At 41.7% G+C, this 18065-nt stretch overlaps 1 protein-coding gene across 1 annotated transcript in view; it reads left to right on the top strand.

The window, feature by feature from the left end:
- Positions 1-233: 233 nt before the first annotated feature.
- UNC119 (unc-119 lipid binding chaperone) overlaps positions 234-18065 on the top strand; it is an 84977-nt gene continuing 67145 nt past the window's right edge. The window contains exon 1 of the mRNA XM_088477784.1: positions 234-710. Coding sequence (XP_088333910.1) covers positions 524-710 — 187 coding nt within the window. The 5' untranslated portion in view covers positions 234-523. The remainder of the gene's footprint in view (positions 711-18065) is intronic.

Raw genomic sequence — 18065 nt, forward strand, 5'->3', positions numbered from 1 at the left:
AGAATTGCTAGTGTATTACCTCAGGTAATAATGTGCAGCAGCATCAGGCTGCTGGCTGCTGTCTCTGTGCAAGTCAGACGTTTATTTATGCAACATCCAGTAGCTCTGCATCATTACCCTGTCACAATAGCACCATTGTTCTTTCCCCCCCAGCCAATCAGAGGGCACCGTGTTATTACAGGACTTATAAATAAAACAAATCTCTGTTCCACCTCCTTTCAGTTTGTATAACACACACCTCCTTCTTTCTGGCAGTTACTATGTTATTATCGAGGCTGCCCACTTCCGATGCGGGCGGGCACTGGCAGACGTGTTTACTGTGTGATCTTGCCTGCCTAGGATAGTGGAGACTGAGCGGCGCGGTGTGTGGTGCACGTTCCCCCGGATTATTATTAGTGAAGCGGGCGGTCAGGTCACTGACGGTCCCACCTCCTCTTCACTCCTGCGCTGTGGCACTCACTCTCTCTCACTAGTCTCTCCTCCGTCTCTCGCTTACTTCCTCACGGTTCCCCTCTCCCGGAGAATGAGCTCTTCCTCTCTGGGCACTGACACTCTCCCCGGCAGCAGGACGCAGGAGGGCGGCATGAAGGTGAAGCAGAGCGGGGGGCAGATGGTGGCTGCAGCTGCTGCTGGCAACACGGAGGAGCAACTGCTCCGGCAACCTCACATCACTCCGGAGGATGTGCTCTTGCTGCAGAAGATCACAGCCGGTCAGTGCAGTAGCCTCCTCCTGCAATGGAGAGCAGGTTTCTTCCCTGTATTGTGGATACTAATCACGTTCATGTATTTAATAGCCTCATGTATTTGTACTAGTTGGGTTTTACCTGTTGAGAGAGAGGAGCAATACCTGCTCTAGATCAATGTTCCAGTGCCTGGCCTAGAACCATTTGTTACCTTGCACATCTAAACTGATTATTCTGTTACTTAATATTAAGTTACTTTTGAAAATGACCATATATAAGGTGCAGACACATGCATTTGTCTGTATACTCCAGTGATGGACAACAGGCTTCCCTTAGGCCCCCTGCATCCCCCAGCTCCTTCCTGCTTGTTGTCACATTTGTTTTGTTATAGCTTGCAATGCTTATAAAAGGCCTCCTGATTCTAGATAAGTGTCTGTTTCACTGATCAGATGTATTCATTTAAATTACTATTCAGATTTAGAGTAATGTTTGGCCCTTTTTGAAGGTTAGAGGGCCGCCTCCTAAATGGAGTCAGGTTGCCTACTGTAGTGGCCCCCATATACTAGCGTCTGCAATCATGAGATGCCTGATTGGAGGATCGATGAAATCCAACATGTTGGATTCGACTGATTTGCCGATCACAATAAAAATATGACCATGATTTGCAGATCGGTGAAGTTTAACATGTATAATTTCACAGATCCTCAGATGGATTGCGGAACATCGATGGCCGTCTGTCAGCATTTTCAACCAGCGGATTGGTGTGTCCGATCGCAGGATCTCGTAATCTGTCGCCTAGTGTATGGGCCCCTTATTTCTAATATACACACGGTTTGCAGCTGCAAAATTACTTTGAATTGCTTGTTCTAAACAAGCTTGCTATGGCTGGGGGCCTTTCTGTTCATGCTAGCTTCTGGCTACATAAGAAATATGGGTAGTCTTGTGTATTATTTAAATTCCATTAGATTGCAAGCACTTTAGGGCTTGCAATATAGCTCTATACTACTCTCTGGTTTGTTTAAAGATTGGAGGGGTGGTAGATTTAGTGATATGTTCAAGAGCGATAAATAGTGCTGTATTGGTTATGGTCCATTTAAGTTTTAAGAGTGGTTTACGATCCGTTGTATGATATATATCGTTCCATCGCAGATCAGAACGATATATATCGTATGGATTGTGCAGTGTGTATTCTCGATTGTGCATTCACGATGGAAGTTTGTTGAACCGTCCCATCTGCTGTGCTGCACCATGCCGAATGTAACAATGCATCTCCCCATCGTACATCAGATTGTGCAGTGTGTACAGCGTGCACAATGTATTGTTATATTGCGTTGTTACGTCGCTGGGTAAACACATAAACACATCGTATAGTGTGTACCCAGCTTTAGTCTACGAATGCAAAAAGAGCTTCATCATAACTAGAGCTGAGATATTTATGTAAATATATATATTTTGTAAAGAGAACTTTTGATTAGGGATGTGCAGGCTTGGATAGGTTCGAATTTGCACGCCGAGTTCGGATTTTTCAATCCAAAAATCGGGTTTCAGAAAGAGGCAAAACGTCATCTTCCATGGACTTTTGTCAAGGAATGATGATGTTTGTCCATGAAAGATGACGTTTTGCCTCTTTCTGAGACCAGATTTTTGGAGGGAAAAATCCGAACTCGGCGTGCAAATTCGAACCTATCCGAGCCTGCACATCCCTATTTTTGATGACTACTATACAATTTCAGTTTATATGATATTTTACATTATCTACATATTTAACCCAACTACTCCTATATTTATGTACATATTTTGTAACATGATACTACATAAAAATCCCAGCTCTCGTTAACAATAGATGAAAGAAGACCATTATTTTCTTTTACCTAGTAAAATTGTTGTAGATGTGTGGACATTACTGATGTAAGGGTGTTCACATAAAGTACACAGAACATTAATTCCTCCTTTGCTTTAGTAATGATACTTTGAGTTTTGAGAAGAGACAAAAGAGAAGCAGATTATGTCTCTCTACCCCTGGGGACATGTTGCAATGAGAGTACACACAGCATTTTGTAATGTTTTATCTGCTGTATCTTTTTGTGGTGCAGAGATAAAATTGTTTATGGCCTAAATTTGCTATTTTCCCCTTAGACAGATGATTGGTGGTTATTTTTCTTTTTTATTTAATCCACCCATGTTTTCTGTGTACTTTGTTAGTCTTGTGTAGCTCACACATGACAATGTGCGTTTTTAGCACAGTGAACAGAACACTAACTTCTGTCTGCAGACAACATCATAGTAAGACAATCTATTGCTAAATTCCACAGGTACGGTTTCGTTGTATGTGGGACATGGTGCCTGGGAGATTAAGGGATTACCCATTTTAATCTGGTTGAGGGTTCCCATTCTATTTCAGCGACGATAGGGGAGTTAAAGGATTTTCCTTTTATACATTAACCCTCTGCCTGGGTAATTTTATAATACACGTGTCAGCTAAAGGAGGGATATGAGTTGGAGGAGGAGACATCTCTAATCACTAGACAAGTGTTCAAGTGAAGATTACCAAATGCATATATTTATTTGTCTACTTGTTATAAAAATCACATTATTTAATAAAAATCTTAAATTATCATTGTACTTAACTTACTTTGAAATATGCTAGATCTGCAGTTGCATTGTGTCTATCTAAGGAGCTCTGTTGTTTATATAACTTGTTTGTCTGCATCAATTAATTTCCTTCATATTTTCAGTCAATGGGTTGAGCTGAATTGAACAAGCCCGTTGTCTGATTTTGTTTTGTGGGAATACGCAGTGACCGCATGTTTTATTGATTTATTTTTAATTCTTGTTATTAGAAACAGGAAGAAATCCTTTCAGAAATGAATAAAATAAGCATCTGCGCACATATCCAGAGTATAGAAGCTACTTCAAAAGTAGCAACCTGTAACATTGTTAGTACTGGTTCAGATATATTCTTGATATAATCCACTATTTATTTAATGTGTAATATATCATCACTGTGTAGGTTATAGCAGGGCAGCAACTAGGGTGCGACTGGTGCAGTAGCAACCAAGGTTGCGTCTGGTGCAGCAGCACAGAGCGCAGGGCTCTTTGGGTGGACAACTTGGGCGCTACAGGCAGGCACCCTGCTGTAATCACAGTTGCCTGGAGTGTCTTCAGGGCTCTCCGGGCGCTGCTGCAGTTCTGTGTGCTGGTGGCCCTGTCCCCTATGTGTAAAATTATGCGCAAAGGGGGCGGGGCCAACACAAGGCACTCAGAGTTCTTGATACGGCACTGGGTGATAGGACCACATAATTTTACCTCAATTTATTGGTCATGGTTGATCCTCTAAAATGAATGCTTCCATTCTGTGCAGACAACAAAACCATCTGTGTACCCCAAAACCATCAGGATCCAATTGCTGGGACCTCCCTCCATATATGCACCTATATATTCTCACAGACTGGAGGTTGAATGTAAACATCCTTAGGTGCTGGATGTTGATGTATTCAACAAGCCACATTAAAAATAATCTGTAAATGCTAGTTGGCAGACTCCTTGCTGCGATCTTTCATGCAGGCCCCAGTAGGGTTATCTGTAATGGAACGCCTGTGGGTTTAGGAGTTGGCAGATGGGAAGGGTTTATTGGCAAACAAAATTGTTAAATGAAGTTCTTAACCTTGTACCAACTCTTTCTTCTTGAATTTGTTGCCATCTAGGGCAGTGGTTCTCAATAACCACCAGCAGGTCATGTTTTGAAAATCTGTGGAAGTAGATGGGATAATTACTAACCCAGCAAAATAGATGAACTCACCTGTGCATGTTTAACCTTTGGTGAACTAGGTGGGGTGTGACATACTCCAGCAAGATTTCAACTCCTGTAATTTTGTAAAAACTGTACGCATGTTGCTGGAGTTGCAACGTTGCCAGTTTGCATAGTGACTGCGCTGGCACAGCGAGTACACGTGCATGTGGGAATCCTGTACCCCACCTGGTTTGGCATGTAGCGACAAAAGTGATTTACAGTATTTTAGTTTTTTACTTTTTTGATACATATTGTTGTTTTTACTGTATTATGCTTGCTTTTAGATACATAGGGGTCTATTTACTAAGCTTCGTATGGAGATAAAGTGATCGTAGATTAAGTGCCAGCCAATCCGATCCTAACTGCCCTGTCACATGCTGTTTGAAAATTGACAGGAGCTATTTGGTTGGCACCTTAACTCCGTTTACTTTATCTCCAACCAAAGCTTAGTAAATAGATCCCATGTACCTAAAACAGTAAAAATAACAACCCTGTGCTCTATAAAACAGATGGCAGTACCACAGTGACCTCAAGGTCGCCAAGAACGTATTGATCCTCAGCAATTTTGATACTGGAGTCCTCAATGATGGAGAAAAAGACTACTGAAACTGCCTGTTTTTACAGTGACACAAAATGTGGTGTTGATGTAGACCAGATGACGTGCTTCTTTTTACAACGTCTTAGATTTAGCTATACTAATTACCCATACAATCTACATGCTAGTGATAAACTCTAAGATATCAAGGCATAAATTCATCCTGGCTGACGACGTGAAGTTGCCAGAACCTTAAGCCCCATACACCCTGGATGATATTTAACAACGATCATGATATCTTCCAACGTTATATGGTCCTAATCGTCCAGCATGTATGTACTTACCGACGAACGATGCGCTCTCCCGCAAGTCATTAACTATCTCCCCAGTAGTCTGTACATGCAATCCATTCAAGTCTGGGGATATCGTTAACTATGCCATGCTGCCGAATGCAGCATGGCCCCTCCCCCGCCGTCTTTGCCGGCATCGGCAAGTGTGTATGCAACCCCGCCGGGTCTGCCACATCCTACATCGCTGGGTAAAAACATCGTCTAGTGTGTACCCAGCATTACTGTTCTTCTCGGTCACGCACTCATGGGAGGCAAGGACCAGCTGATTGCCCCTCAGGAAGACCACCGAACCACAGACTATGCTGGATAGGATTCTGTAACCAAAATAAAATCAAAGGTACCTGCCCCAAATGTTAAACAATGTTGTGCGGCACATGTCAAAGTAAAGTCTGCAAAAAATGTAAAGATGTATGCAAGTAAAAAAAAAAACTCACCTGAAAGTGCCTTGTGTACTTCTCTATCATTCATGATGAAAGTTTCATCCTTTCTTGTTCTTCTCTTGTTTCTTCTTGTTTTCAAATCAGGTTATTGTATTTTGTAACAATTTGTGCATATTTACAACAGTTACTGAAAATTTTTAAGAAACAGTAATTTTTTGCAGTATACATAATTGTTATGCTTTTTTTCTACGCATATTCATCGTCACCCTTAAAAACACTTGTATTGCCAAAAACAACATTGAATCCGGTGGCAAACGCAGGATTTCTAGAGGGGGGTTTCCAAACGCTTGATTTTAGAGCGAGTATGGCCAATCTATGAAGAAGATATGGCAGTAAGATATGGCAGCTCCTGCCTGAGCTGAATGTTTTTATTTTAGATTGTGGGCACCATTCCAGAGCATTGGAGCAAGTCTGGGAGCCCGGAGGAGCAGCAGAAGAACCTAGTACTTTCCTGGACATATAAGTACATATTGGGCTCTATAGCAGTGCATCCCTAACAGTGCATGTTTTCCAGATCTCCTAGTTGCTGCACAGGTTATTTATTACTTGCTGATACATGTTAAAAGACCCACAGGTGGTGGTAATTATGTCATTTGTGATACTGAGAAGAACATGTAGCACTAGTAAAATTCTATTATATTACTATTTCTACTGTGGTCATGGTATGTGCTGGGGAGGGGGGTTTCCAGGCAGACGGAAACCCCCCCTGCGTTTGCCTATGGAATCTTGAATCAAGAGTCAACAATGGAAGGAAAAAGCCAATGGTCAATTGACCACTCTCTGTAAAGGAAAGTATGAGGATATATCTGGTAAAGTTACTGCTAAGGGACAAGAATCTGTATTATGACATTCAGAATTACTGTTGTACTAAATTAGTATACTTGCGGTGCAGTATAGCATGGGATATGAGACACCCCACATGGTTCGCCATGTTGATTTTTTCCACCTGCTTCACGGAAGGTTAAAGAAATTCACAAAACATGACCTTTTGGTGGTATTTGAGTAGAGTGCTCTGCTTCCTTTTACCTTTTTGTATTTGCTGACTTTGCAAGTCTTTTATTTTGTCTTCTCACTGTTTGGGGCCCATGTTTATTCACAGATAAAGACCCTTTTAGTTAATTATTTATATAACGTACACATATTACGCAGTGGTTTACTGAGAATATTTAGTCATTTACAGTTCCTGCCTCAGTGGAGCTTCCCTACCAGAAAGATCCATTTGCCTGAATTACAACATAAAAAGCTTTTATGTAATTTGCTTATGGAAATTTAATAAACTATTGAAAGAGAAAAAAATAATGGGATGTTTTTAAGGACTAATAAGAAATTAAATATATCTTCTAGTATTTTTGTAAGACTTAATTGGGAGTTCAATTCATGTGTATTTGTAAACAGCGCTGGGATTTGTTATAGGTAGAAATGTGATAAATGTAAAATATTATCTAATAGTAGATGTAAAAATTTAAATAAAATGATTCTATGTATTGTAGGTATGCAGGCCAGATTATTATATAAAAATGCTTATTTTTATCTATACCCAGTGTTGCCGGGTTGAAGACTGGACCCTGAAGTCCACCTGCAGCCTTCATTTTTTTTTTTTTTTTTTTTTTTTTTAATCATAGTCTTTGCCTATAACCTGGATAACAATGCAAATTAGGAGTAAAGGGCAAGCAGGTGTATTATCATACTGTTTGGAATGGGGTATATCAGGAGAAGACTAACTAAAAGTGCCCACACACTAGGGAGATCTGGTGACGATCCGATATCGTGTCCTATTTCCCTTGAACTCTCCCCGGCAGTCGTGGACCCGATTTTTGTGCAAAAACTCCAATTTGTCACACGATCTCACGCTCTATCGTGCATCGTGTCCGATGACGACATCAGATCATACACAATAAATCGTGTGCACACCGCGATGAATGGTCAGATTGCTCAAAAATTTAAATAATGGTTGTGCTTAAGTCAGGGGTATATAATGCAGGCGCTATTTTAGGTCGGTGCACTTCTGCTCTGTGACTAGTGAGGCTTGGTGTATACTTGCTGAAAGCTGTACATTGCTATTGTGCTATACTTTGTTTTGCTTTGCTCTACAAAGTGTTTTCTTTGCTGCATTCTATCTACTGTATCCTGTATTCTGTGCTAATGGATCCCTATCGGTATAGAGTGATGGTTGCTTATGCTGGGTTAAAGGCGATGAAGGAGAGTGCCCAGCATAGGAGAGCATGCTGGACTAAGGAATGGCTGCTGCAGAGGGAGAGTCGCTCTCACATGTCCCTGCTGATGGAAATCCGGGAGAACAATCCAGATGACTATCGCAACTACCTGTGCATGGATGATGCCACATTCCAGGAGTTGCTGTGTCTGGTGACCCCGTTTATTCAGAAGCAGGACAAAAGGCTGCGGAGGGCTATCCCTGCTGAGGAGAGGCTGGTGGCTACCCTGAGGTACCTGGCTACAGGACGGTCACTGGAAGATCTGAAGTTTGAGACCCTCCTATCCCCTTAGGCTTTGGGTGTCATCATTCCGGAGATCTGCAAGGCTATTATGAAAGTGCTGCAGTACTAGTTTTGCAAGGTAAGGAGAAAAAAAAAAAAAAACTACACATTTGTGTCTTGTGAAAGGGAAAAAAAAACTTATTTTTTTGCAAATGTGGAAAAGAACTGTATACATTTCAGCCATTATGGCTGCAAGCGATAAAACTGTCTTTATGACAGCAGTAGAAACATTGCCATTCCAAACATGGAACACAACATAGCAATTGTGGTTTTGAAGAAAGTCGCTATATGAATTTAAAATGTAATAGCATTTATAATGTAAAAACTGCATTATCCCCAAATTGTAACAGTCCCAGTACCTAGCCTGGTCTATGATATATGGTGGGTCAGATGCCGCATTGAATAGGCCAATACCCACATAGAGCAAGGACATATTGTGGCCCCGGCTTCCAACAGTCTGTCCTTGCGCCATGTGGGTATTGACTGTGTCCAATCTGCATAATCCCCACCGTATACCATAGAGAGTGTTAAAATTTGTGGCTAATGTAGGTAACAACAACAACAAAGATTACATTTCATAAAACCCTATATTGTCATTATCCGCCTCTAAAAGGGCACTATATATAGCCTGTCTTGTGTTGGGAGGGTTAGCGGATGGTGGAGTAGGCTGCCCCTGGGATGGAGCATCTCAGAGGGAGCTGGGGTAGGTGGGAAGGGTACAGAGTCGGCAATATAGGTCGCTGGGTATAGGTTGTTAACCAAAGCCCTGATGAGCAACTCATACACGAGCCGCTGGAATTGATTTTGCGTTTCATCCCTCATCTTTCGCATGGTGCTATTAATATGAGTGGTAAAATTGTCAAGATGATCTGGTGGTCTTCTTAACAGCTATTCTGCTTGTTGCAGAAATGTGTCCACATTATCTTTGTTTTATGTCTTTTTTGCAGAACATTTTCTTTTTTGCTGGGGGTGTTGTGGTTTGTGGTGTGCATTGGGATAAACACACGTCCCCCTCACTGTCCGCAATGCAGCTTAAATCGAGCGTAGACTCCAAATGTAGTTCTTGTGTTGGAGTCTGTATTGAAAGAAAAAATAATTTTTTTTTTAGTTTAAATTTTTCCATAGTTTCCTAATACAGTTGAGGAGTGGAAAACCATAGCTGAAGACTTCGAATGGCGTTGGAATTTCCCTAACTGCAGGGGAGCAATTGATGGCAAACACATCCGCATCAACCCACCTGCCAACAGCGGTTCACAGTATTTCAACTACAAGGGGTACTTCAGTATCGTTCTCATGGCGGTGGTGAATGCCAACTATCAGTTTGTTTTTGTAGATGTTGGCAAGAATGGCCGTGCTTCGGATGGTGGGTCGTTCAAGCAGACTGCATTCTATGAGAGGCTCGCCTACAAAACTCTCAACTTGTCGTCAGTGGAGGAAACGAAGCACGGCCTAAACTTCGTTTTTGTGGCTGACGAAACCTTCGCATTACATTAAAATGTGATGAAGCCATATGCACAAAGGGACTTGACATCTGAAAAGTGAATATACAACTATCGGCTTTCTCTGGCACACAGGATTGTGGAAAATACCTTTGGGATACTCAGTAACCAGTTCCGCATTATACACACCAGCATAAACCTGCATGTGGAGAAGATAGACTGGGTTGTAATGGCATGCTGTGTTCTCCATAACATTTTACGCCACAAAACCACCCTACAAATGGCATCAGGCACAGCTATGCAAGAAGACCCAGACCTTCCAGAGCTGATTGGCCAGATTTCATCATTGGCAGCACCAACAATGCAATCAACAGACACTGCATGTGCCAAATAGGTGAGAGAGGCGTATATGACCTATTTTAATGCCCGGGAGCAGTGCCATGGCAGGAGAAATATCTCATATAAATTTTAAAAACTCTACTTACCAATCCAGCCTGGGACAAACCACTTGGACCATCTTCCGCCTCCTCTTCTCTCTCTCTCGCTCAGCCATCAGTACAATGGACTATTGTTGTGGTTCCTGCTTCTTTAAAAATTATATCAAAGGATAGTACCATAGGGTGGGGCGATAGACATCATCAGCAGATGCTCTGGATCGTTTGGAATCCTCAACCTTTTTCAGCTCTTCTATAAACACAGTGCGAAGGTTTTGGATTTTGAGGCGCACGGACTTCAGTGTTGTATCATGGTTGAATTGCCGGCTGTATTCAACCAATTCCTCCAACGCAATAAGTTTTCTTCGCCCTATTGGAGTAGTCACGACTATTAAATCTCCATAGGCACTCCTTTGCCTCCCAACGTTCCAGGAACGTTCTTGATTAATAGACATTTCTGTTTGGAAAAATAAAATAAGTAAAAATATGGACGTATAGATTGTTGTCCTAATTTGTAATTATTTTTTTATATATATATATATATATATATATATATATATATATATATATATATATATATATATATATATAAAAATATATATAATTTATTACATTTTAAAAGCTGTTTGGTTATGGTGTTTTACATTTTGGAAATCCTGTTTGCATTTTAAAATACATTTTTGAAAAAATTTCAGTACTTTACTTGAGTCGGTGGTGCTGAGTGGGTGGGTAGGCGATGCATTAAACACATATAGGTGCTAAGTGGGTGGGCGATGCATTAAACACATGGGTGGTCAGTGGGTGGGCGGGCGATGCATTAAATACATATAGATGCTGAGTGGGTGATGCATTAAACACATAGGTGGTCAGTGGGTGGGCGATGCATTAAACACATATAGGTGCTGAGTGGGTGGGTGATGCATTAAACACATTGGTGGCCAGTGGGTCACATTCATTGGGTCTGCATATACATTGATGCTCTGTACAAATTATACTCGCCAAATTCCAGTTTCCACAATCGCGTCAGTCTCCTTGAAGTCACGATGCCCCACAAAATGGAGGCTGGGCGTGTACAGGGGTATGTCAGTCAAGTGACTGAATGGACGATAGATCGTGCATTGGATCGTGAGTACAAACACACGTACGATCCGCACCACATCAGGTCCGAGAATGGCAAATCTTGCCTGCAGAATTAAGATCTGAAGATGCAATGTACGATCGGCGGGGACGCGCATCGTAATCGTGAGTGGACACTCAGGATTAGAACATATTTTACACAATCTGTCGCCCCGATACGTTGGAATCTGGCTCATCGTGTAAAAATATAGCCAAGTGTGTGGGCACCTTTACAGAACAGAAATCAGTATAGCTTCCCAAATCACTTGAGTTTCAGAAATCCTTGCAGAACAGGGGGTGATTACGATGTGGACGGATATGCTAACATGTTAGCAGCTGCAATAGCTATAATGGGGTAATGCATCAGGTATCATGGAGATGAGTAACAGAGGCCTGGAAAGTTCTATCAGCCGAAAGAGATCCGTGCCTCTCCACTCCCCACCAACGGCTGCAACACATCTTCGTTTTGGGAAACTGACGCCATTCCGCCTGCTCCCTGACCAGAAATGGCAGCAAACTATCAATCACTGACCGTATGCTGTGCGACTGCGTGCAGGTTCACAGACCCATACTGCACATGCGCAGTATGGGTCAGGGACTCACACAGATTCCCGATATCCAGGAATCTGTGTTATGCCTTGTCGCTGCATGTGCTGCCGAATACCTTCATGAAATCATGCTGCACACCAGGGGGGAATGCCATGACTGTAGTCCCATTCCCAGACAGTAGGGGGCCCACCCGCAGTGGCACTGTGTGACTGCGATCAAATTTCCCTGCTGCTATAATCTCTATATGCTAAGCTTTGCCAGGATCAAAGATTGTGGATTGATTATGCTGTCTGCCACAGTCTGAATGTATCGAGTGCTGAGCTGCTCATAAGCCTGCCAGAGTGTGACGGTGTGTGTATGAAGCCAGTCCCAGTTTTATGGGATTGTATTGTGATAGTGTGTGTCCCTGACGAAGTTCAAACCTTGGCAAAAACAATCCTGGTCAAATAACACCACCATGCCAAAGGCTGTTTCAGCGGGGCGCTGCGCCCTGCCCTTTTAGCAGTGCACCGCTAAAACAGCTTGACCTGAGCCTTTACCACTCGTGGGCCGCAGTGTCCCGCGGGTGGGAAAAGTTGCGGTGAATAAATGTGCGCATGTTCATGGCATCTATTCACAGTGATGGGAGACGGTAGAGCTTGGGGGAAGCCCCAAGTGTGACAAATTTGGAAGAGTGTCGCAAGGACACGTCCTCTGGCCGGCCATGCCCCCTTTTCGGGAGCGCGTGGCGTAGCTCCCTGTCGCACCCCCGGTGCCCTGCCCGCAGTCTAGCAGGAACACTAGAGATAAGTACAAAAAGGAGACACACGCACACACTTTCTCGCTTATTATATAGATTAGTCATATATGATACATAATATTTAAAAATAAATAAATAAAACCGCTTTTGAAGCAGCACAAAGAGAGACACTAGTGGAATGTTGATCAGGGACTAAGATGATTATCAGTTGTGGTTACATTGTAGCTTTAGGGTTGCTCCAGGGAAACCTGTCAGGTTTGAAACACTGAAAACAGATCTATCAATTCTTACACCAGCTGCTCAGGGATACACTGAAGCCAGGAACCTAGGATTTAGGAGGCTGTTATACAGTCCAAAGGAACTCTTTGCTTATGGGGCTCCGATCTGTGCAGAGACTGGTAATATACCTTGTTTCCAATTGCTGGAGAAATATTCAGTCTACGACAGTCAAATAACTTCATTATCACTGCACTTTAGTGTTCACTCTAGCTCCGGCGGCAGGCAGGGCGCTGAAAAAGGGGGCGTGGCCATTGAGAAGGGGGCGTGTCTATAAGACGCGTCCCCTTTTCGTCACTCTTGGGGGCATGCCCGGCACTTACGGACACGCCGGGCAGCCCCCAAGCGCTGCAGACAGAGAACAGATGCGGCTCACCGCACATTTCTCCACCCGCGGGACACTGCGACCCGCGGGTGAAGACTGCACCCGCAGGCTGTGAGGGCAGGGCGCTTTTTGCCCTCCTTCTGGAGGGCAGGGCGCTTTTTGCCCTCCTTCTGGAGGGCAGGGTGCTTTTTGCCCTCCAGAAGGAGGGCAGGGTGCCGCGCCCCGCCCCGTTAAACAGCCTAGCGGGAACGCTACATTTAAGGTTGACTATATGGTTTAACCACAACTGAGAATCATAGTAGATTAACTTCTCTCATTGGACAGTCCAAGATAGTCCCCAATTACCTTATTAGCAGTGTCTTACTTTGTGCTGCTTCCACTCTTGTAATATAGGTTGGTAGATATATATGGTGGACATGTACAAATTAAATCTGTCACTAAAACTAAGCGAATATTTTAATAAACATCCCCAGCTGCCTCAACGGGAAGTGTTGCTCAGCACAATTAAAAAGCTAGGACCTAAATCACGTCTACAAATGCTGCGATAAAAACTTTCCACAGATTGCCTGAAAGCTCGGGCCACAAACAAGATGCCCCAGTATATCACAATCTGTCCAAGAAGGAACAGGGAGCGCTTGAACCATTGGGGGATAGACAAGATATCATTATTCGAGGCGCCGATAAGGGGGGGTTCCATCATGGTGCAAGATACAGTGGACTATGTAAATGAATGTTATCACTTGCTGAATGACATTGACGCCTATTGTGTGTTGGACAGCGATTCAACATAGATTTATAAAATCTTCATAATGTGTTAGAGCAGGCACTCGATGGTGGTATTATTACATCCGAAGATTATAATTGTTAGGGTGCTCTTCAATCACACCTCTGTTTTACATCATTCCTAAGATACACAGGGACGCACAGAGGCCCTCAGGGAGACTGATCATTTTGGCCCAGGGGTCTCTGTGCAAACCGGTGGATGTGTATCTGTATGCATATTTACAACTGTGCTTGTAAAACACGTTTACTCATTTAAAAGACTAATATGTTGTGAGGGAAATTTACAGAGATTGATCTTGTAGCTGAGAATGTCCTATTGGCCACGATGGATGTATCTAGTCTTTATACCTGTATTCCCCATGAGGCTGGGGCTCAAGCTGTTAAACACCTTATAACGGTGGAATTACAAAGGACCAGATAATGATTTTTTTTTTTTCTTTCTCTTTTGGAGTTTATATTGAGTCACAATTGTTTTTTATTTTCAGTGGTAAATTCTACAGACAAAAAAAATGGTGTGCCATGGGCTCTGTCTTTCGTCAACTTGTATATGTGGGAGAGGATAAGAACATCAGTACCTTGTTCTTATATTATCGATATATAGACTACTTATTGTTTTAGTCAGGTAGTACACAACAGGTGATGGATTTGGTGCCTAAACAAAATCAGTCCACTAACCCCATTGAGTTGATTTCACACATAGTCATTCTGAGGTTTGCTTCTTGGACATTTTGATCAGACTCAATAGGGGTAAAATTAGTACTAGTTTATACACAAAGACCGCAAAACGATGTTGTGCTGTGATAGTTTTCACCACCGATCAACCATCAAAGGGGTTACCCTATTCACAGTTTTTGCGAGAGTGTAGGGTAACAAGTGATCAGCATGAAACAACTAGGGGAGAGAAATTTCGGATAAGAGGTTATCCCGTTAAAGAATTATTGAAATCTAGAGGCAAGGCCGTGGCTAACAATAGAAGGGAACCTGTGGGTGAAGGAGATTGTTAAATTTGACCAACTGTATCTTTTTTTTTTTTTACCTCCAATAGTACCTACACAAGGAAAAAGGTGAAGGAACCATGGCCTATAGTTTCCTCTGACACAGAATTAGTTTCTTTGCACAATTCTAGAATCATGCCTAGTTACAGACGCAGCGAAAACATTAAAGACATTGTTATGAAAACTGATGTTAGTGCTTTTAAGAAAATACCCACGGGCCATTCCATGTCAAATCAACACACATTTTGTTAAAATTTTACCACGCCAGCTCAGATTTTGTTCAAATCTGGTACATACAGTATGTAGTCTAAGAAAAATACAACTATTTATTTAAATTTCTCATGCTGTGAGGAGACCTATTATAAATATTACTACTTGTAATACACCTGCCTTTTTGAATAAACTACCTCGCTTTAAAATTATTTAACTGTGAACCCATTCTCCTCCCACTTTTAAATTTTGAATAAAAAAACGTTCAACATTAGTATAGACTATTTCCAGAAATTTTTTGAGATAATCATGATTCAGTTTGAATTTGGAAAAGGTTTTTCCTCACAAAGCCTATTGTGTTGTATATCATAGGAAAGGGCAAAAAAAACAAACAGTAAAATGACACCACTCCCACCTCTCTAGCTTAATTAGGAGAGCTGCTATGGCGATTTGAAAATATGCTGGTTGTGCGTTTTTGACCGATTTTTGAAAACTACATATTTTGGAAATGGCATGATAGATTGAAATTATTTGTATTTTTCTTAGGGCCCATGGAGAGTATATGTAGTCTATGTATCAAAGCTTGATGAGAGAGAAAATTGTGAGATCTAAATTGCCAACCAATCAGCTTCTAACTTACATTTTGTAGGCTGTGTTTGAAAAATGACAGTTAGGAGCTGTGATTGGTTAATACTTTTTTCATTCACAATTTTATCTCTCATCAAACTTAGATACATAGGCCCCCATATACCAAATTTTAACAAAATCTGAGATGGTGAGTTAAAATAAGTGTGTTGAATTGGCACGGAATGACCCCCACACAATTTCTGACACTTTGCATTTGTTTCACATTATATGTACACACTTGTATTTCATTAACCACTTTACTTTGTGGTTTCTTCTCACATTTGTTTAATAGTTTTATGTCACTATTGAGTTTGTTATTATGCAGTTTGTTATTGTCACAGTGTAACCATGTCCACGCTGTTGGTTCTGACACGTCATTCCCGGAAGTGCACAGATCGGAGACGCAGGCGGCATGGTCATGGCCAACACTGATAGGGGGGGATCGATGGGGGTAAGTGTATAAATATTGTCAGTGTGTGTGTGTCACTCTTGTTACTGTCCTAAAGACATTTTTTTGCTTTCACGATATTGAAGTCTCCGAGTGCCACCTCTGTTGGTCCTGTATGTTTGGGATGCCGTCCCCATAGGAAGGCACCAGAGCTAGGAACCCTGTTGAAGGGTCCAGAGTGCCGGAGGTTACGTGTTGGTGTGTGTGTGTGTGTGTGTATATATGTATATATATATATGTATGTATGTGTGTATATATATATATATATATATATATATATATATATATTATTGTTCTTTATGGTCTGCATATCTACAATATATAGAATTTATTTTACTGTTTCCATTATATATCATGTCAGTTTATCACATTTGGACCTATACTATTTTGCTCACCTACACCTTAGTTTTAACTTATTTTTGAGTATGTTAGCAGGATTGACACCCCTCCTGTACATCTGCTCATTGGACATATTTTGTGGCACCGCTGTGAGGAAATTGTGATACTTACTTTGGAATTCAATTCAAACTAAGCAAATCAGGCAGTACTTGTTGGATCATAAACTAAATGATATAAACCAATGAACGAGCTGTCAGTATTTTATTACACCATATAACATATTAATCTTGGAAACCATTACATTAGTATATGTACATTCAGACATCTGTAATGGTCACACATTACTTGTAGCAATGAACATAACTTGATTGTAGCAATAATGAACAAGCATAGATATTAGAAGTTTTCATAGGCAGCCTTTGTTAGTCACTCCTAGTAGCAAACAATTAGTCTTGTAGCTGATCATATAGAAAAGCAGAGCAAAAGAATGAGCTGGATCCAGCGAAAATATAATACTGTCCATACGGAGCTCACACAAGAACTTGATTCTCAAAGGTCTTGAAGTTTTATCTTCTGAGCTCCCGGAGGATAAATCTTAGCCACTGACTTGTCACCAAGTCCCTGGCTAGCATTGGTCTCTGCAAAAGTCTGGAGCGAGGAAAATAGTTTCCATCTGCCGTGTAAAGTAAATGGTTCTAACTTCACTCCCGTGAGATGGTATATTCCGGGAACTCCAGTTCAGTAGCTACTGTGGGCATGTCCAATTAGGGTTTGACGCGTTTCGTAGTTGTTGTACTCTTTCTCAAAACAAGATCAATTAATTTTAGCCCTATGTGCTGCTGGGCATTGCGCATATTATGGTAGCCCTGACATTGCAAGTTTTTCCCGTGCAAGGAAAACTAGCAATATAGATGAATGCAATTTGCTTTACTGGAATGGCAAACGATATTCATTCCATTATATTAAACTCCTCTTACAGCACCACTTAACACAGAACAAAATAGGACAATGTGAAAGTATTCTTCTCTTTGGAAAAAGATTTAGGGGGAGATGAACTAAGCCTTGGAGAGAGAGAAAGTAGAGAAAGATAAAGTACCAACCAATCGGCTCCTAACTGTCACTTTACAGGCTGTGTTTGAAAAATTACAGGAGCTGATTGGTTGGTACTTTATATATCTCCAAAGCTTACTACATCTTCTCCTTAGGGGTATGTTTCCTAACTAGCAGATTATCAAAGCAGCTGGTGTGTGTCTATCTCTCTCTGTTTTAAAGGTGCGTACACACGGTACGATATCTTTGCATACGAAAGGAACAATATATTGTTCAACGATAGTTATCGTTCAACAATATATTGTTCCTTTCGTATGCAATGAACGACCAACGATGCGCGCTCCCGCATGGATGATAACAATATCTTTGGTCGTCCGTTCATGCAGGCCAACCTGGACGATATCATATCGTCAAGAATTACCTGTTCAGAGATGTGGCAGGA

The sequence above is a fragment of the Taudactylus pleione genome, unplaced genomic scaffold (genome assembly GCF_031769625.1).
Source record: "Taudactylus pleione unplaced genomic scaffold, aTauple2 ptg000203l, whole genome shotgun sequence".
Taxonomy (NCBI): domain Eukaryota; kingdom Metazoa; phylum Chordata; class Amphibia; order Anura; family Myobatrachidae; genus Taudactylus; species Taudactylus pleione.